The sequence below is a fragment of the Daphnia magna genome, linkage group LG8 (assembly GCF_020631705.1).
Source record: "Daphnia magna isolate NIES linkage group LG8, ASM2063170v1.1, whole genome shotgun sequence".
NCBI classification, from domain to species: Eukaryota; Metazoa; Arthropoda; class Branchiopoda; order Diplostraca; family Daphniidae; genus Daphnia; species Daphnia magna.
Window position 1 is genome coordinate 3,233,127 of NC_059189.1, and position 18,203 is coordinate 3,251,329.

The following is an 18,203-nucleotide window of genomic DNA, read 5'->3' on the forward strand; positions in this document are numbered from 1 at the left end:
TAATAACAACTCAGATTAAATTTTTTTTGCAAAAATGAAACAAAACGGAGAACCTCCGAGTATTTAGCTGCCATCTAGCGGCGAACAATTCAGTACATCTTTGAAGCAAAAAATGCCAAAATGGTGAACGTTACGAAAGGAATCCTGGTTGAATGGTATGTTGATCTAAAGAAGTTAAATCTATTCTGTTTTCCAAAGAATTTACCTCATTCTGTGTGAATTTATATTTAGTGATGCTGCTATGAAACAACTTCTTCTTCATTTAGACGAAACGCACGCACTAGGAAACAAATTCATTGTCCAAGATTTGGACGAAACTCACCTATTCATCGCTCCTGAATATTTAGAAGTTTTACAAACGAGAATCGACGATTTGATGGATAGGATTAGTTTTCCTTTGGCTGAAAGGGAAACTGATTAAATCAAACTACAATATGAATTCTTCCCAAAGGGAATCAGCTCGTCAAAAGGATGCCAATTCCAGAAGGGTTCTGGATGAGGCAGCTCGAAGGAGACGGGCAAGGAAAGCATTGGAAGCACTAGAACAAGACAATTTTCATGATGATCCCCATGCAAATTTAGGTAAATTCTTGTTTACCCCATGTGGATGATTTTTTAATGAGAATGTTATTGTAGTACTAAGCAAAAAGATCCCCAAGTTTGAAGAATCACTAGATGGTAAACAGACACGAAGGAGGAAATCAAAAAATTTTGAGATTTTCAAACAAAGGTATTTTCTTTATTCATCATTAATTTCATTTTTTAGTTAATCTCTAAAACATTCTTTTATCAGGTTTCGAAAATCTTTTGCTCAGTTGTTGGAAGAGGAACAGATGAATCGACCAGAGCCTCCAAACTATGTTTCAGCTCAAGTTCCACCTTCCAAGTTTCCTGAACGTCATTTTTGTGCTGTGTGTGGATTTATTTGTAATTATACCTGTTTATCATGTGGCGCCAGATATTGTAGTGTAAAGTGCTTGGGAACGCATCAAGAGACTCGCTGTTTAAAATGGACCGCATAAAATTCCAATGCTTTCATCAATTTTCATTTCTTCAACCTTCTCGATTACTGTTCTCGCTGTGTGAGAAAATACACTTGATGTTTCTATAAAGCCCGCTGCTTTGTTTGTCCTTATTATGAAATCGATTAGGACACGCAAATAATATTTAAAATTCAAAATCGCTTGGCAATGTCTCCTAGTTTACCCCTTAGGAAACGACATTAAGGGGCATACACGTGGGCAAGAGAGGGGGAGGGTAATCTAGGACCGATAAGAGGCAGAGATGCGAATAATTGCTAAGAAATAAAAGTCGTATACACGAGGCTAAATCATGTCGAAAAAGCCTATCAATGACCTTGATTTAGCAGTACGTCTGACTAACGCTGTATCACCAAAAAGAAACACGATCTGTATATACTGAACAGCGAATGGAAGGATGTTCCATTTCAATTCCTTTGAACAGTTGTGCATCGAACAGTCGCAACAGGGGCAAATTTACCACTACATAAGTCGTCGTCATCGCGTTTTGATTTCAGTGACACAGTGGTCCGTTGTCCTGAGTGGTACTTGTGCAGAGTTCCAGCATTCGAACGGTTTCACCCGGTAGAGTGAGTCTTTTATGTTATTAGTGTAAGGTAAATAGAATTAACTTGAATAAAATTAGTGGTAAACATAGTTGACTAAATAATTTTTTTTTGTTTCTGTTGAGATAGAGTTGTAGCTGGGTATGTCTTGTAGAAGTTTTACAAAAAGCAACCATCATTTCTGCTTTATAATTTATCTTGTAGTTATCTGTTAACAGTGTGCTATTTATTACAGTGATTATTTTTTAAAGTGATCATGCATCATAAATATCGTCTTAAAGGGAAAAGGAATATCAGGGACAAGCCAATTGAACCAGACACATCTGAGACATCAAACATCATGGTTCAGTCTGAAACCCCCCAAATGCCAGAGTTCTTGGCTCGAGTAGCCAATCTTCCTGTTGTTCACTCAGCTATGGACTATGCTTCTGATACATATATGAAAGCAAAAGTATTGTACTATTTTACAGATTTTTAGTTATGCCTTGATGCTATAACACATTTTTTTGTTCATAAATAATTATAGGATTCGAGTCCGTCGCTGATTAAGAAGACTTGGACCACCGCGGAAGATACTATCAACTTCGCTGCTAGTCGTGTTTTGCCGATCGTCCAGAATACTTTTGAGAGGCCTATTCATGCTGTTGACACGCTGGCCTGCAAAACCTTGAACAAAGTCGAAGAAACATTACCAGTAGTCACCAAGACTCCTGAAGAGGTACTCTTTAATTACATCCCCCTATTATTATAAGAAAAATCCTTCATCTGTCCCTTCTATGCAGATTATGACAAATACTCGTTCGTATGTAAACGACAAGTTACAGCCCGTTCAAAGTGGGGTTTCCTCTGCTGTTAACGTTGTTTCCGGAGCAACAGATAGGCTGCTCAACAACCGCCTCGGACGGTTTACGCTCAATACCGTGGAATTCAGCATCTCTACTGTTCATGATTTCATTGACTATTTGATTCCCCCCATTACCGGCGAAGCCGTGATTGATAGTAAGCAATGTCAAATTCAATCCATCATCAAGACATATTATATTCATTGTACATAATTTCTTTAGGTCCTGTTGTTCCGGCAAAACCGTCAGGACAAATCATGTGGACTATTCGTCGAAGCTTCGACGCCCTAATCAAAGTTCAGAATCGTCTTTTATCTCGCGCTCAGCAGACTTTATACCATCAAGCTTGTAATGCTTTGGTTGCAATTGGCGGTTTGGTAGATCTTCTCGGATGGGTAAGTGTTAAATAATACGACATCACATTTCTTTTTGTTAAACCAAATCTTATAATTTTAACCTAAGATACAACTGAATTGGCAAGAGTTAATGGTGAAAAGCGTGAGCGTTAAGCTGCATGAAGTTGCTACTTATTATCGCGGATCAGCTGATGGTGAGAGGAAAGGTCAAAGCAATTGGTTTGACGACGTCGTCTTCCTGGCCAGCTATTTTACTAACCAATGTGTGGGCTACATTCGTGGCGCTATCAACGCTACGATTGGAATTCTGGATTCCCAGCCCGTCAGAGCTCTTCGCCTTCAGCTTTCCCTCGCCCTGGCTGCTACGCTGGACTTTGCTACCGAAGTCGTTCAAGTAAGAATTTACTATTGCTACAAAGTTCACGATTTATTATCGAGATCATTCCCTTGTGTACGTTAGACCCTGACATCAGATAACATGCTGGAAAGAACTGAAAAATTTCTTCAGGCTGAATTCCCCCTCGTTCTCAATGCCCTAGTGGCGGCTAAAAATATGGTCGTCAGCCCCCCTAAGGTATTTTGAACTGATATCACTCAGCTGAGTACAATAAGAGTCAAAATATTGACATTGTTTTTGTCTTTTTACAGGAAAAAGTACAATAGGTAACCTCAATGTTGAATCTCCTTCCCCGACGACGAAACCATTGTATACGTTAACAAACGTTCTGTTTGGTTCGATCCCCTCGGTTTCCTACTATTTTTTCTTGTTTCTTTTTTTTTCCGAAAGTTTGGGTGGTTTATAATTGCCTTTCTGGTGGTTGGGTTTTAAGCTTAATTACTTTTATATTCCCTTCGTTTTTTAACTACTTCAAAATGTTTCTTGTAGTACCTAGCCGTGTTCTGTTCAAATGAATTTTTAGCATCAATTGGGGATGCAATAAACTATTATTCACGCTAACCATTCGATGGGGATTGCGATAGTTTTTGTAGTTTTGCGATGTTCCGAAAAAAGAGTCATTTACTGACAGGTAGCGTTTGCCATGGTTGAATTGAGCCGAGTAACTGACAACAAATGGTGACCAATGATTGTACGCACGAGGTTAGTAGGTGGGACTTATATTTGTTATTTGGCATCCCTACAATTGAAACAGATGCTATAATATTGACGTCATTGACTAATTGCATTTAAATGGGATGTCTAGTTTGCTCAGGTGCAATCCACGTGTTTAAAGAATTAGAGGGAAACTGTTCCCCTCACAATTGCATAACTAGTGTCGTTCTATGTTCCGAAACCGGTCGGGTACAACCTCATTTTTTGTCCTGTAATATGAAACTTATTTTGCGCTACAGTTTGGAACTTTTGGTTTCGTTTTTTCTCGTTCAATTTTTTCATTCTACTAAATGGTTTTCTCCCGACGATCTATCTAATATGATTTCAAATCGCCCGTTAATTAAGTTGGATCGAAGTGAGCAATCTAATCTTTCTTTTAACACAGTTATGGAACCCTACGATACAAGTAAGTATTTAAATTTTGGATGTTCATAGCTATGAGGATTAACGAATAATGTTTCTTTTATTCCGTTTTAGTTCGCGATGACTTGGCAAGAGAAATGTTCACCAATATAAGAATATTGTGCTGGATCATGACTGCCCCGAAAAACCATTGGAAGAAAGCCCGCCACGTCAAGAATACGTGGGGAAAAAGATGCAATAAACTAATCTTCGTAAGCACGGAAACAGGTAGTTCGGCTGTCTATTTATATTCTGTTGTTAAATAATCAAATAAATAAAGGAAATTAGACAGTAGATTGCCAACCGTTAAGGTAGCCGCTGTCGAAGGGTACAATAACTTGTGGGGAAAGACGAGGGAAGCCTTTCGATACATCTGGGAACATTATCGTGAGGAAGCTGATTGGTTTCTAAAAGCTGATGACGATTCGTAAGAAAAATTAAAAAGGATGTTTAATTAAAGTTAAAATTTTGGAAATTTGTGTGATTCATAGGTTCGTCATTTTGGAAAATCTTCGTTATTATCTGTCCATATTCAACACATCGGATCCTTTGTATTTTGGTCACAAGTTCAAGGCTTACATAAAAAGCGGCTACATGCAAGGCGGATCAGGTTATATTTAATTTTATCGAGGGACTTGCTGCAGGTTTTATACAACTTTGTATTGAAGATAGGCTATGTGCTGAGCAAAGAAGCCCTGAGAAGATTTGTTGAAATTGGTCTGCAGGACCCAACAAAATGCAGTACTACTGAATGGCCAGAGGATGTTGAAATCGGTTTGTAGCGTCAAAGAATTTGCCAATAGTGTTAAATTGGGAAAAACCTTGCATTTCAACAGGTCGTTGTATGGAGAATTTGAAATGCAAAGGGATGGATACCAGAGATTCCTATGGGAGAGATAGGTTCCTACCTGTTTCTCTCCCCATCCATTTGACTTTGGGTATAGCAGAGGACACATGGTTATGGGACATGCATCCTTCTTACTATCAAATTGAACGGGTTTGTATTTTTCAAGTTTTATGGTCACTAGCCTTTCACTTGCATGTAGACTTATGTCACTTTAGGGCTTTGACTGCTGCTCAGACACAGCAATTGGTTTCCATCAGTTGACTCCAAGTGACATGTACCTTTATGATTATCTGATTTACCGAGTGAATCCGTACGGTGTCAATGATGTTCGTTCGGAAATTCAATCTAGACCCCATCCGCCCCCTGATGTTAAATTGCAGGTACAACTGGAATAAATGTTTTCCATGTGCATAGAAACATATCTATAAACTAATTATACATTGAACAGGAACCAGCATTTCCTGGTCCGTCCGCGGCAGATCTCATCTGGTTGGAGGAATTGAAGAAGCGTGAACGAACTGAACTTGACAGATTTAGCCAAACTGAATCGGAAAACTACTCTGAGGAAAATTTTCAAGACAACAACAAATAGCATTTTTTTGCCATTTTATTCTTGTTTATTATTTCAACACCCTAAGAATTGATAATTCGCTTGTCTCATGAATGTGTGTGTGTGTCTTGAATGACTGGTTCATTGAATGGTTGGGGTGAAAAGTTGCTTTTTCCAAAATAGTCTATATTTTGTATTCTTTCTGGTTGTCAAATGTGTTGCTGACTTAATACAGACCAAGTGAAAAAAACATCTTTTATGAATAGAATAAGTAGAACATACTAATGAATCAATTATTAAAGTTATTAGTATTTAAGTCTTCAGGATTAATTAATTATTGAAGGTCTTCAGGATCTCGTCATAAGTCATAACTTTGAATTTGTAAGCTCAGAAGAGGCAAACGCATATGTTTACTTAATTGCATTTTGTACAGCGAATAAACGAATTTCGGTTGAGCTATGCCTTTTGAAAAATTTATTATTCATATATTGAATAGATCTAGTGAAATATTAGAATTTCCTGTGTAACGAAAAAAAATCGACTTAAGAAAAATATACGTCCATAGTGAATGGCAACGCCGTTACGCAAAATAAACTCTTCCCAAAATTCCATTGAAAAAGTTATCGCTTTGCATATTTATTTTGTGTTTCCTTTTTTTATTTTTTATTTATTCTGCTTCCAATAAATTCCCAGTAAATTGTGATTTGCATAAAATAAAATACCAGTTTAAAAACAGCATTTGGCAACGCATTGGAGGAATGTGGCAACGGAAGTCCTGGCTGCCTATGGGAAATCGATATTCTATTTTCTTTTCAGTTTAGGCGCTCAAACTGCACGTTGTTCGTTGTATTCAAATGAGAGTCGACCAACTAAGATGGTTTTCTTAGGCGCGTCATGGAGTTTCTAATTAAACGCGATTCATTTAGTTTTCACTACCTTCTTTAATGTCTTCTTTTTTGTGATATCGTTCTTCGTTATGTTTTTCAAACCCTTATCTTATTAACATAACTACTGCGCACAATGCTGAACTTCTAAAACTTTAACCGTGAAACAATTCAAACAGTGAACTTCTGTCATGAACAAATTGCAAGGGTAGAGCAGCAACTGATGTTAGAAATGTTTAATTAGCATGAGTTGCCAATGTGTGGCTTATCATTCCTTAAATGGCCAAATGGTGAATTTATGGCTACGTGGACCACAGCCCTGTTCTTCTCAAGTCCTTGCCCGTGATGTCCATTTGGTATGCTTTAAATGTACATGATCTAAGTTTGTTGACTAACATATTTCTCTTTAGAGCATTTCATGGGCAGCAACCTTTGATGAAGCATTGGAGATTTTAAGCTGTTCGTTAGGGAGGATACTAAGGTAGGATAACTTCTATTACTAAAATGTGTTTCTTTTTACTACTGCCAAACATCCCGTACAAAAGCTGTAATTTCAATGCAAAACAAACACCTTTTCCAAAGTTTCTTATTGTTTAAAATGTGCAAACTGGTTGATTTGAACAACTCTGCTTTGTGGTGTATTTTGCCAAATTGTGAATTTTGTTCTTGGCTCCCTCTTGGGAAGCTAAAAAATTTTTGAAGTTTTCCACATAATGAGCATCTACCATGAAGTTTTTATTTATATTAACAAATTGTTGATTCTGTATAACTACACCGTTGTGCTTGTTTGAATAGCTCATCGCTAGAGCATAATTATGACTTGAACGTTGGTTGTCAAATCTTTTTTGAAATTTAAAGCAGTGAAATTCAATTTTTGCGATAGGTTTTGCCAAGAAGTGCTAAAAATGCTAGTATACGTAATCCGAGAATTAGAGCAAACAATCCACCAATATCGCGGTAAAAATAATCCTGAAATGTAAAATACGTCAGTTAAAACTAAACCTGCATCCACAAAATGTAAAATTTGAATTTAAAACTTGTTTTACCGGGTTAAAGTCAAACGACGCTAAGATTTGCTCTCCCGTGCACACGTCGTTTGGACAACTAGTGTCGTTGAAGCTGACGCCTACCCATTGGTTGATCGAAAGGGCCTCATTGCCGTACATGAACCAGGAAATGTAGCGCATCCAATCGAAATAGACAGGCACATCCTCATTCGAAAGGAAGAATCCTCCAAACAGCAACAAAGGAATAATTAAGGGGGGTGCTAAAGCGAGAGCAACATCGGTTGTTCCAGCTAGGCAGGAAATCATGAATCCTAAAAAAAAGATCCAATTACAGGCATTAGTACAGGGTGGGAATGAATTATCTTTTTTTTTAAATACCGAACGATGACGCTACGTTTGCAACGAGGATGGTAATTCCGCAGGCGATAAAAAATCTGTCAGCTGCGGGATTCAATCCGATGGCGAAGTAAGGAATCAAGACAAAGATGAAAGGGAAAAGGATAAACAAGGGAAGATCAGCGATAGATTTGCATATAAAGTAAATGTCTGTCCTGTACATTCCATTGAAATGTTCCCGCAGGAATATAGGCAATTCGCCGGTTATTGCCTATCATAAAATTTTGGGGATTGTTTATCAAGTTTTTTAAAACATTTGAATATATTTTTGCTGTAATAACTCACGTTGACGACTCCAAAAACATTTTGAAAGGTCATATTGGTGAGGAATATGAATAGAGCACCTTGAATATTGCGTACATTATCAAACTCAAGTGTCTGCCCTTGGTAGATCAGAGCGATAATGGCTGAAATGAACTATTTTTTAATTGCATTTTTTGAATCACTGAAAGTCCAATAAAATTTGTAAAACGTTAACTTACGATAGTCTGGAAAGCCTTGACTCTCAGAACGACTGGCTCCCTGAGCACAGAAATGACGGATCGCCATAGGACGGCCCTGAACTGGGCAAACCAAGATGCCTTGTAAGGGGATTTTTTTGCTTTAACTTCTGCGAGTTCAAATTCTTGACTTTCGGTTGAATTGAGCGAACGATTGGCTTTAACAATTTCGAGAATCTGTTGCCCAGCCTGTGAAGATTCATAAGAATCGCAGATCTCTTTGCTCTTTTTTCTCGATTCTATTTCCTGGCCGGGCACGGTGGCCAGCGTATGGATGTAATAATCGGCTGGGTTGTAATTGGGTGGGCAGGGCAATCCTTGGGATGAGAAAAAGGAAAGGGCGTCACTGGCTGGACCGAGAAATGCAGTTCGGCCTTCGGCCATCAAAAGGATTCGATCAAAAAGAGCAAAGACTTCAGATGACGGTTGATGAATTGTGCAAACAACTGTCTTGCCCTTCGATGCAATGTTTTTCAACACCTTTTTTTAACGAAAATTTTTGAATTGAACTTTTTGTTTTAAAATTGAATTTTTGATTGTTTACCTGTACAATGTTTTGTGCCATGTAAGAATCAAGACCTGATGTGGGTTCATCACAAAACATCAGTGAAGGATTTGTCAATACCTTATTTGATTGAAAATAATTTTTCATTGAATTTTTACTTGTAAAACCTTGTTTTTGAAAATACCTCTGAAGCAAATGCCAGTCGTTTTCTTTCTCCTCCAGAAATGCCTTTGATTCCTCTTTCAGGATTGCCAATGACTGTATTTTCACACTTTTTAAGTCCTAATTCGTGAATCACTTCCCCGACACGAATCATTCGTTCATCGTAATTTAAATGTTTTTCCATACGCAGTAGAGCCTAGAATAGAAGACCTCAACTTACATTATTTCGATTTTGTTTTTCATCTTTCCGTGTCTACCTGGAATTCTAGATGTTCTTTGACGGTAAGCGTGGGGATAAATAGATCGTCTTGTTGGACATAGCCAGAAATGCGCGCTAATGTATCCGTGTTCACTTTTGCTCCGTTCAAAAACCTTTCGCCCGATATTTTGAGTTTCCCAGTATTTCTGAAAGTCAGGCAATTGAGAAGCGTCGTTTTTCCAGCTCCACTCGCTCCCATGATTGCCAAAAATTCGCCGGGACGAACGCATCCGGTGACTTAATTTAAACAGAGGCAAAATGAGAAATTATTTTGTGATCAACATGCCATAGAGTTTTGTCTTACCATTGTCCAAGATTCGTTTTTGAATTGGCGGTTGACGCTTAAAACAATTACCCTGTTGTTTTTCTAAGTAAATTTCAATATTCTCCCACGAATACGTCACAGGCTGGGATCTCTTTATAGAAAAACTCGAGTCCTTTTTCTCTCCTAGACTCGATCTTCTGCTTGATTTCAAGTTTTCCCCCTAAATCAATTGTTTTAAACGTCAATTGTTGTGATAATTCACTATTTTTTCCTCTTTACAATCGCAATTTTTGTAAATAACTTACCGCCTCGTCGAATCCAAGATTGACAAATGTTGGATTTAAAGAGTGGCCGTCCTTTAATTTTTCGGTATGGAGGTCCATTTTTGTGGCTTGAGATTGCTGACACGCAGTTCAATGTGGCACTGAGCTGCTTGACTACACAACGTGTCACTAAGCTCCCACCTGAATAAGTACCGTGGTTTTATCTCGTTCGCTGCACACCAGTCTATGTTTTTAATCGTTATCTTTTAAACCAATCACGTAGAGACAAAACTTCCAGGCCAAAGTTGATCAAAGTGACTGGCAAATTTGAGTTGAAACGTACAAATATTTTCATAGCTTTTAAGGTTGATTTGAATCAAGTTTTGTCTGTTTAAAGAAAACCGTCCTTTTTAAATCTTCCGTGATTGATTTTGTACTAAATTATTTTTATTTTTTCTTGACTTATTATAACCATTTAATTATTTCGTCCCCATTCTTGAGAAACAGAGAGTTGTCCGTTTATATCTTGTGCAATGGCGTTGTTTGAAATTCACGTAAAACTAAATTTTAATTCTTCATCCAACCAATACATGTTTGTCGTTTTGCGGAATTTGGCAGGGTGGCTTTCCAACAAGATTGCGAGAAAGTAAACAGTTGTAATGGAGTAGATAAGATTTATTATGAAATAAAATATTTGAATAATGAGTTTGGGTGGGTTTGTCATTATTAGAAAGGGAGGTGTTTGACTCGAAATAAAATTGCATTCGATCTAAAAAAAGAAAAAAAGAATTCACAATTTAATTTTTGCGATAAGTTTTGCTCAGCAATGCGAAAAATGCTAAAAAGCGGAAACCGACAATCAATCCACATAGACCTCCAATGTCACGATAAAATAAATTCTAAAAAAATAAAAATAAATTAGATTGAAGCTCTTTGAATTCCTGTTTTTAAAATCATTGCCGAAATCAAAACTTACCGGATCGAAATCGAAATTTTTCAATATTTGCTCTCCGGTGCAAACGCCGTTAGGACAGACCGTGTCGTTGAAGCGGACGCCGACCCACTGATTGATGGAAAGCGCTTCATTGCCGTACATGAACCAAGAGATGTATCGCATCCAGTCAAAGTAGATAGGCACTGCTCCGTTTTGCAGGAAGAAACCGCCGAAAAGCAGCAAAGGAATAATAAGCGGGGCAGCCATTGCAAGAGCGACTTGTGTTGAGCCAGCTAGGCATGAAATCATGTAGCCTGGGGACATGAAAAACATTGTCAGTTGATCATTCTTGTCAAAGTTAATTTCTTTTTTACCGAATGATGTTGCTACGTTAGCTACGAGGATGACAATTCCGCAGGCGATGAAAAATCTTTCAGCTTCCGGATTTAATCCGATGGCGTAGTACGGAATGGTGACGAAAATGAATGGGAAAACGACGTAGACGGGCAAATCAGCGAGGGTTTTGCATAGAAAATAAATATCCGTTCGGTACATTCCATTGAAATGTTCTCGTAAAAATATCGGCAATTCGCTTGTAATTACCTAGAAAAAATAAATAAATAAAAAATAAACAAAGGTCATCAGAAGGGCAGTGAATCGTTAGGTGATGGAACTTACGTTAACGACTCCAAAGACATTTTGAAATGTCATGTTTGTCAAGAAAATGAAAAGGGCGCCCTGGATGTTGCGTACATTGTCATATTGAAGTGTTTGTCCTTGGTAGATCAGAGCGATGAGCATTGAAATAAACTAAATGATAAAAGCGACACACGAATTTAGTTTGTTTCCGTTCTCATTGTGGCGTTCGACTTACAATTGTTTGGAAAGCTTTGACTCTTAAAACTGCTGGCTCGCGGAGGACGGAAATGAGGGATCGCCAAAACACCGCGCGGAACTGAGCGAACCATGAGGCCTTGTAAGGCGATTTTCTAACGTTCACTTCATCCAGTTGAAATTCTTGACTTTCGGATAATTTGAAAGAACGATTGGCTTTAACAATTTCGAGAATTTGTTGCCCAGCCTGTGATGATTCGTAAGCATCGCAGATCTCTTTGCTCTTTTTTCTCGATTCTATTTCCTGGCCGGGCACGATGGCCAGCGTATGGATGTAATAATCGGCTGGGTTGTAATTGGGTGGGCAGGGCAATCCTTGGGATGAGAAAAAGGAAAGGGCGTCACTAACTGGACCGAGAAAAGCAGTTCTGCCTTCGGCCATCAAAAGGATTCGATCGAAAAGAGCAAAGACTTCTGATGACGGTTGATGAATTGTGCAAACAACTGTCTTGCCCGTCGATGCAATGTTTTTCAACACCTGTAAAATTAGAGTTCTGTTCTTTTGATTCATTTTTCATTTATTTTTAATTCTTTGAAGAACACTAACCTGAACAATATTCTGTGCCATGTAAGAATCTAATCCTGACGTGGGTTCGTCACAGAACATTAGGGAAGGATTAGTCAAAACCTGTTTTTTAAATTAAGGAAATGATTGAATTTTTGTATGAAATTTTTATCGTATGGTGTTGATACCTCTGAGGCAAAAGCCAATCGTTTCCTCTCGCCTCCCGAGATGCCCTTAATTCCTCTTTCCGGATTGCCAATCATTGTGTTTTCACATTTAGTGAGCCCTAGCTCATGAATTACCTGTCCAACACGAGTCATCCTTTCGCTATACGTTAAATATTTATCCATCCTTAAAAGAGCCTGAAATTGATTGTTAGTTCTTATTTTCTTTTTCATTTTCTTTTTTTTAAACCAAACAAACCTGAAATTGTAGATGCTCTTTGACCGTAAGCGTAGGGACGAATAGATCGTCTTGCTGGACGTAGCCGGAAATTCGGGCTAATGTGTCCGTGTTAACAGTTTCTCCGTTGAGGAATCGTTGTCCAAGTATCTTGAGTTTGCCAGTGTTTCTGAAAGTCAAACAATTGAGAAGCGTTGTTTTTCCAGCTCCACTTGCTCCCATGATTGCCAAAAACTCGCCGGGACGGACACAGCCAGTGACTAAATCATTGAACCAAACATTTTTAAATTTGCATAGCATAAACTTCTTTAGAAAAAATGATGTACCATTATCAAGAATTCGTTTCTGAACTGGTGGTGATCGTTTGAAACAATTGCCTTGACTTGTTTCCAAATAGATTTCAATGTTTTCCCACGAATAAGTCACCGGCTGAGTTGTTGTAAAAGCAACGGCAAAATCATCTTTGCCGTTGCTCAGCCGTTTCTGTGATGTCGGTCGTGAATCGCCCTTGTAAAATATTAGTGATTTAAATGAGTAGAAAATGGCGTCGTGGCTTTGTTTCGTTTGTTTTGTCTTCACGACGTTTCATGCAAATATTTCTCGTCTTTTAATCGAAGCCATCCATTTAAAATAATTAAAAAAATGGATGGTGCCTCGATCAATTTCAGAATTTAAAGAGAAAGGTCCTCTTTGTCTTGAACTAAAAGCCCTCGTTACGTAACTTTGCAATGGCGACTGCAAGACAGTTTGTTTGCTTATCTTGTAGTATCGCCAATTGTGAAATTAAACTTTAATCAGTGTAAACAATAAGTTGGGAATTAGGTTTTCGAAGTGGTCATGATGACTTGGCATAACTTGTGGATGTGAAACAAATGCTTATCTAATATATTTCAACATTCAATTTGTTTTCCTATTCCTTAAACATTCTATTCAGATCTTAATTGTCTTTTGCCAAGAACGTCAGTTAACATTACAGTAAAAGCACGTTGACACGACGAAAATAAATAATTAAGAAACACTTAAGAACTCACTTGAATGGACGAGTAGCCACTTCGACGAGACGTCTGCAATAACCGCTGCTTTTCCTTTTCTAAAGACATTGTTTTCTGTCTCGTTCTGTTTTCGATTTTGTATCTTTCAGCAAGCAGCAGTTATTGAAATTGATGCACACCAATTAAAAGGCAAAAACCGATTAAAAGTGACGAGTTCAGTTGCCAGTTGATGAATTCGTTGTCTATTTAAAAAAGGGATAAAACTATGGTCTTTCGACGCTCGTTGATGAATGACTTGTACGGCTGTCTAAGAGGACACTATCATACACTTAAATGACAACGAAACCTTCTAACTTATCGAACGGCTTTTGTTTTCTTTTCCGTCTTGTTTTGCTTTGTTGGCGGTAATTTGCAGGGCTTCGCGCCATCCGCTCGATAAGCCTTTGTTAATTCGGATGTATTGAACGTATACAAAAGTGCTAGGGGAGTGGTCCGTCTTGCCTTTTCGTAATTGCAAAATGAAATGATCAGGCTAGCGATGGTAAATTGGTCAATCGCTTTTTTAAAATTAATGTGTGCTAATAGAATTAGTTGAATTTTGTTATCTTATCTTTCCTTCCTGGATTGATGAGATTTTTTTTTTTTGCTTGTGCATTTCTTTTATTCTGTTTTTAAACAGAAATTTAACTTATAGTGTTGCAGTACGTAATAAAAGTACAAACTTGTGCATCATTACGTGCTAACAAATGACAACTGTAAACTTGAATAGTTTCGTTTCTATGGAGGGGATGTCACAACGAACGAGATTTGTTTTACATTTTGATCGAGAGTGTGTGGACGAGATTCAATTTTCCTATGGATGGCATTTAGTTTTTACGATACGTTTTCTTTAATAATACTAAAAAGGCGATAATTCTGAATCCAACGATGAGGGCGAAAAGACAGCCAATGTTGCGGTAAAAGTTGTTCTGTAATTTAAACAAAAATAATGAATTAAAAAAAAAATCCCGAAATCGATTTAAAAGAAAAAGTACCGGGTTGAAGTCAAATTGTTTCAAAATGTAATCTTCCGTGCAAATATGCTGGGGACAAGGAGACATTGTATCGTTGAAACTAATGCCGTTCCATTGATTGATCGAAAGAGCTTCATTGGCGTACATGAACCAAGAGACGTAACGAAGCCAATCGAAATAGACGGGCACGGAACCATTGCGGAGAAAGAAACCACCGAACAACAACAGGGGGATGATGAAGGGCGGACCTACGGCCAGAGCAACTCGCGTCGAGCTAGTCATGCAAGAGATCACGTAACCTGGAAATTCGAACGCGGATTTATTATCGTTATAAGGAAGTTGAGAGTAAATTCATTACCGAAAGATGTAGCCACGTTGGCCAACAGAATGACTATACCGCAAGCGATAAAGAATCTTCCGACATCGGGATTCAATCCGATTGCGTAATACGGTATGGCGACGAACAGAAAAGGGAAAACAATGTAGACGGGGAGATCAGCCGTGGTCTTGGACAGAAAATAGATATCCGTTCTGTACATTCCGTTGAAATGCTCTCGTAAGAAAACGGGCAGTTCCAAAGTGATGTCCTGTTGTGATTAAATTTTTATAATTATCGATTGGCTTCTGGTTTTCTTGATTCTTACGTACGTTAATGACTCCAAAGACACTCTGAAATGTCATGTTGGTCAGGAACACAAATAGAGCTCCTTGAAAATTGCGGACATTCTGGAATTCGTACGTTTGCCCTTGAAAAATGAGTGCAATCAAGCTGGCAATGAACTGCAAATTAAAAATTTAAATGTGCCATTATTGCTGATGATGTTTGGAGCAAAAATGGAAAATTTGAATTACGATCGTTTGGAATGCCTTGACTTTCAAAACTGCCGGCTCCCTTCTGACAGAGAGGAAAGATCTCCACATGACAGCTCTCAATTGCGCAAACCAAGAAGCTTTGTAAGGCGAACGTTGAATTTTAACTGGTTCCAAATCTAATTCTTGCGATCTTGATGATTTGATTGATCGATTCGCTATGACCATTTCTTGAACCGATTTTCCCGCATCAGATGTATCGTAAGTATCGCAAAACTCTTTTATTTTCTTCTTGGATTCTACTTCGTGGCCGGGCACGGTGGCCAGCGTATGGATGTAATAATCGGCTGGGTTGTAATTGGGTGGGCAGGGCATTCCTTGGGCAGAGAAAAAGGAAAGAGCGTCGCCGACTGGACCGAGAAAGGCAGTCCTACCTTCGGCCATCAAAAGGATTCGATCGAAAAGAGCAAAGACTTCAGACGATGGTTGATGAATCGTGCAGACAACTGTTTTGCCCGTCGATGCAATGTTTTTCAACACCTTTTTTTAACGAAAATTTTTGAATTGAACTTTTTTGTTTTAAAATTGAATTTTCGATTGTTTACCTGGACAATGTTTTGTGCCATGTAAGAATCGAGGCCTGATGTGGGTTCGTCACAAAACATCAGCGAAGGATTTGTCAATACCTTTAGAACAATTTTAGTATTTTTTTAAAGAATAATTTCGGCCAATGTTGAATTAATTTCTCGTACCTCTGAAGCGAATGCTAGTCGTTTCCGTTCTCCACCAGAAATACCTTTGATACCTCTTTCCGGATGTCCGATCATCGAACCAGAACATTTGGTTAATCCCAATTCATTGATTACCTCTTCCACACGAGTCATCCGCTCTTCGTACGTCAGATGTGTGTCCATCCGGAGCAGTGCCTTTGATCATTTAACAAAATCTTTTAGAAAAACTTTGATTCAATTTTTATATATTCATGATGTGAAATCACCTGGAAACGAAGATGTTCATGTACGGTGAGAGTCGAAATGAACAGATCGTCTTGCTGGACGTAGCCGGAAATACGCGCTAGCGTATCCGTGTTGACTTTAGCGCCATTGAGGTACCTCTCCCCCGATATTTTGAGTTGGCCCGAGTTCCTAAAAGTCAAACAATTGAGAAGCGTCGTTTTTCCAGCTCCGCTCGCTCCCATGATAGCCAAAAACTCGCCAGGACGGACAATTCCCGTTACTATTTTTATGTTTCATAATCAAAAGCTCTTTAGTAAGGGAACAATAAAAAGATTATTGAATTACGTAGTTACCATTGTCCAGAATCTTTTTTCGGATGGGCGGAGATTTTTTGCATAGCCGAGTGAGGCAGTTACCCGGTGTAGTTTCGTAAAAAACTGTCATGTTCTCCCAGGAGTAGGTCACCGGTTGTGTTGCACCTGACGACGAGAGGTTGAGCACCTCATCTCCGCCATTTTTGGTTGTGTCCAGCAGTTGATTGGTGGGCACTGCCTTGTATTCGCCTTCCTGTAAAAATTGTGGCACATCCAAAATTCCAATGCTCGAATTGATGAATTTAATCGTTACACTGTTGATACACACATATGGATTGCAAACGTTTTTACATGGAGATAAGCGCGTTGGCCATTGCGATCGGAAGTTACAAGTAAAGGTCGCCTCTCGTCTTTCGAGCCCATCTCTCCAGCACAAAAGTCAAAAACTCACTTAACGTACCCTCGGAAAAATGAAAAACCGTGAGGTTCTAGGCGTATGCATTAGTGGACAAATTTCGTCTGATGTCATCGCACAAACAATCCCTCCTCTAGGTTCTGAGAAAATTGGACGATAAAGTACGTCATTGATCTCGAGGGAATTATATGCGAAATAAAAGGCGGATATCTTTGGCTAATCTGTGACTGATAATCAATCAACATGGGGTAACTACTTCCCTCTAGAGGTTATCGACACATTGGCGGAGGGAAAGCATTTTCTTTTAATCGTTTTGTTTTTCAAGCCTTTTAAAATGAAATGTGGATTGAATGATAAGGATCAAGGGCGTCCAAGTTTCACTTATCATTTTTATTATTATTATTTTTTTTTATGGTACCAAATCAACCGGGGGTCGTAGATTCAAATTTGGCGGTTCGTGTGAGCAAGAGGCGACGTTGCCTGATTTATTCCTAATACAGACATACTATAGCAGACTAAAAATCGACAATGACGTCACACTTCAGAAGATTTAACAGGATGAAAAAAAACCCCACAAATTTGTTGCATGACTTGCAATTCTCCATTTTGGATTCGTTGTCAAACCATGAGGTCTGTGTGTAGTGTCCACAGAATTCTGCTCGCCCTTAATTTCTTCACGAAATTCGGTCATATTGACGACAATGAAAATCATTTAACGTAACGAATACTCACCCACACGTTCAGCTCCATTATCGACGTGAGACCAAATCAGGACGGGTAGACAGAAACGTGAACGGTGGAAAGAGAAAACGAAGCCGGGGACGAATCTCTTGCACCTGACTCAGCCTGGGACTGAGCTATACACAGCAGAGCTTGCCAGCTGCTTTTTCTGTTTTGTTTGGATTGTTGGCTTGGTATCCAACTGTTACGTCTGCTACGTAATAAGCACGTGAGACTGAAAACCCTTGGGGCGAAAGTAGGGAAAGTACCGAACCTTCTCTTTTTACGATGGATGTGTATATCCTTCCTTTATG

General features: G+C 38.6%; 7 protein-coding genes across 16 annotated transcripts in view; 4 read left to right on the forward strand and 3 right to left on the reverse strand.

Moving 5' to 3' along the window:
* The first annotated feature begins 287 nt into the window (after nt 1-287).
* Nucleotides 288-1,112, forward strand: LOC116928860 (zinc finger HIT domain-containing protein 1). The gene is made up of 3 exons (XM_032936001.2): nt 288-582; nt 637-730; nt 794-1,112. Exons 1-3 carry the CDS (start codon nt 435-437, stop codon nt 1,020-1,022), a joined length of 471 nt encoding a protein of 156 aa, XP_032791892.1. The 5' UTR covers nt 288-434; the 3' UTR covers nt 1,023-1,112.
* Nucleotides 1,113-1,444: 332 nt separating this feature from the next.
* On the forward strand, nt 1,445-3,741 carry LOC116928851 (perilipin-2). 9 transcript variants are annotated; one of them, XM_032935984.2, is made up of 9 exons: nt 1,494-1,636; nt 1,715-1,726; nt 1,821-2,036; nt 2,112-2,303; nt 2,368-2,584; nt 2,650-2,822; nt 2,890-3,177; nt 3,244-3,357; nt 3,432-3,741. In XM_032935984.2, the coding sequence occupies exons 3-9, from the start codon at nt 1,842-1,844 to the stop codon at nt 3,444-3,446; spliced, it is 1,194 nt and encodes a 397-aa protein (XP_032791875.2). In that variant the 5' UTR covers nt 1,494-1,636; nt 1,715-1,726; nt 1,821-1,841; the 3' UTR covers nt 3,447-3,741. The 9 variants fall into 9 exon arrangements, with proteins under 9 accessions (XP_032791880.2, XP_032791881.2, XP_032791877.2 ...); XM_032935991.2 differs by having other exon boundaries at nt 1,499-1,636; nt 1,867-2,036; XM_032935989.2 differs by lacking the exon at nt 1,715-1,726 and having other exon boundaries at nt 1,445-1,604; nt 1,867-2,036.
* A 145-nt stretch (nt 3,742-3,886) lies between these two features.
* On the forward strand, nt 3,887-5,950 carry LOC116928847 (glycoprotein-N-acetylgalactosamine 3-beta-galactosyltransferase 1). The gene is made up of 8 exons (XM_032935979.2): nt 3,887-4,300; nt 4,372-4,524; nt 4,585-4,723; nt 4,788-4,906; nt 4,969-5,070; nt 5,133-5,293; nt 5,359-5,523; nt 5,592-5,950. Exons 1-8 carry the CDS (start codon nt 3,973-3,975, stop codon nt 5,733-5,735), a joined length of 1,311 nt encoding a protein of 436 aa, XP_032791870.1. The 5' UTR covers nt 3,887-3,972; the 3' UTR covers nt 5,736-5,950.
* Nucleotides 5,951-6,534: 584 nt separating this feature from the next.
* LOC116928848 (queuine tRNA-ribosyltransferase accessory subunit 2) overlaps nt 6,535-18,203 on the forward strand; it is a 29,944-nt gene continuing 18,275 nt past the window's right edge. The window contains exons 1-2 of the mRNA XM_032935981.2: nt 6,535-6,933; nt 6,988-7,058. The gene's annotated coding sequence lies outside the window, so the exon portion shown is untranslated. The remainder of the gene's footprint in view (nt 6,934-6,987; nt 7,059-18,203) is intronic.
* On the reverse strand, nt 7,289-10,138 carry LOC116928838 (protein white). Its single transcript, XM_032935963.2, has 10 exons — nt 9,977-10,138; nt 9,711-9,891; nt 9,405-9,643; nt 9,170-9,343; nt 9,025-9,105; nt 8,463-8,960; nt 8,266-8,397; nt 7,963-8,191; nt 7,624-7,895; nt 7,289-7,546 (listed from the first exon to the last, which is right to left on the reverse strand). The coding sequence occupies exons 1-10, from the start codon at nt 10,052-10,054 to the stop codon at nt 7,445-7,447; spliced, it is 1,986 nt and encodes a 661-aa protein (XP_032791854.2). The 5' UTR covers nt 10,055-10,138; the 3' UTR covers nt 7,289-7,444.
* LOC116928839 (protein white) lies at nt 10,595-13,996 on the reverse strand. The gene is made up of 10 exons (XM_032935964.2): nt 13,701-13,996; nt 12,996-13,176; nt 12,691-12,929; nt 12,456-12,629; nt 12,310-12,390; nt 11,743-12,240; nt 11,547-11,678; nt 11,243-11,471; nt 10,911-11,182; nt 10,595-10,833 (listed from the first exon to the last, which is right to left on the reverse strand). Exons 1-10 carry the CDS (start codon nt 13,767-13,769, stop codon nt 10,732-10,734), a joined length of 1,977 nt encoding a protein of 658 aa, XP_032791855.2. The 5' UTR covers nt 13,770-13,996; the 3' UTR covers nt 10,595-10,731.
* Nucleotides 14,295-18,153, reverse strand: LOC116928840 (protein white). 2 transcript variants are annotated; one of them, XM_032935965.2, is made up of 10 exons: nt 17,902-18,153; nt 16,794-17,007; nt 16,482-16,720; nt 16,237-16,410; nt 16,090-16,170; nt 15,527-16,024; nt 15,323-15,454; nt 15,033-15,261; nt 14,696-14,973; nt 14,295-14,629 (listed from the first exon to the last, which is right to left on the reverse strand). In XM_032935965.2, the coding sequence occupies exons 1-10, from the start codon at nt 17,917-17,919 to the stop codon at nt 14,528-14,530; spliced, it is 1,965 nt and encodes a 654-aa protein (XP_032791856.2). In that variant the 5' UTR covers nt 17,920-18,153; the 3' UTR covers nt 14,295-14,527. The 2 variants fall into 2 exon arrangements, with proteins under 2 accessions (XP_032791856.2, XP_045034297.1); XM_045178362.1 differs by lacking the exon at nt 17,902-18,153 and adding an exon at nt 17,106-17,246.

Bases quoted from the DNA above. Each gene is read 5' to 3' on its own strand.
- LOC116928860 (XM_032936001.2), top strand. From the start codon at position 435: ATGAATTCTTCCCAAAGGGAATCAGCTCGTCAAAAGGATGCCAATTCC. The intron at 583-636 runs GTAAATTCTTGT...ATGTTATTGTAG, and splicing joins TGATCCCCATGCAAATTTAG to TACTAAGCAAAAAGATCCCC. The intron at 731-793 runs GTATTTTCTTTA...TTCTTTTATCAG, and splicing joins TTTGAGATTTTCAAACAAAG to GTTTCGAAAATCTTTTGCTC.
- LOC116928851 (XM_032935986.2), top strand. From the start codon at position 1,842: ATGCATCATAAATATCGTCTTAAAGGGAAAAGGAATATCAGGGACAAG. The intron at 2,304-2,367 runs GTACTCTTTAAT...CCTTCTATGCAG, and splicing joins TCACCAAGACTCCTGAAGAG to ATTATGACAAATACTCGTTC. The intron at 2,585-2,649 runs GTAAGCAATGTC...TAATTTCTTTAG, and splicing joins CGGCGAAGCCGTGATTGATA to GTCCTGTTGTTCCGGCAAAA.
- LOC116928847 (XM_032935979.2), top strand. From the start codon at position 3,973: ATGGGATGTCTAGTTTGCTCAGGTGCAATCCACGTGTTTAAAGAATTA. The intron at 4,724-4,787 runs GTAAGAAAAATT...TGTGATTCATAG, and splicing joins CTAAAAGCTGATGACGATTC to GTTCGTCATTTTGGAAAATC. The intron at 5,294-5,358 runs GTTTGTATTTTT...ATGTCACTTTAG, and splicing joins CTTACTATCAAATTGAACGG to GGCTTTGACTGCTGCTCAGA.
- LOC116928838 (XM_032935963.2), bottom strand. From the start codon at position 10,054: ATGGACCTCCATACCGAAAAATTAAAGGACGGCCACTCTTTAAATCCA. The intron at 9,344-9,404 runs GTAGACACGGAA...CTTCTATTCTAG, and splicing joins AAGAACATCTAGAATTCCAG to GCTCTACTGCGTATGGAAAA. The intron at 8,961-9,024 runs GTAAACAATCAA...CGTTAAAAAAAG, and splicing joins TGGCACAAAACATTGTACAG to GTGTTGAAAAACATTGCATC.
- LOC116928839 (XM_032935964.2), bottom strand. From the start codon at position 13,769: ATGTCTTTAGAAAAGGAAAAGCAGCGGTTATTGCAGACGTCTCGTCGA. The intron at 12,930-12,995 runs GTACATCATTTT...TCAATGATTTAG, and splicing joins GAAACGAATTCTTGATAATG to TCACTGGCTGTGTCCGTCCC. The intron at 11,472-11,546 runs GTAAGTTCCATC...TATTTTTTCTAG, and splicing joins ATGTCTTTGGAGTCGTTAAC to GTAATTACAAGCGAATTGCC.
- LOC116928840 (XM_045178362.1), bottom strand. From the start codon at position 17,177: ATGGGCTCGAAAGACGAGAGGCGACCTTTACTTGTAACTTCCGATCGC. The intron at 16,411-16,481 runs GTGATTTCACAT...AAATGATCAAAG, and splicing joins ATGAACATCTTCGTTTCCAG to GCACTGCTCCGGATGGACAC. The intron at 16,025-16,089 runs GTAAACAATCGA...CGTTAAAAAAAG, and splicing joins TGGCACAAAACATTGTCCAG to GTGTTGAAAAACATTGCATC.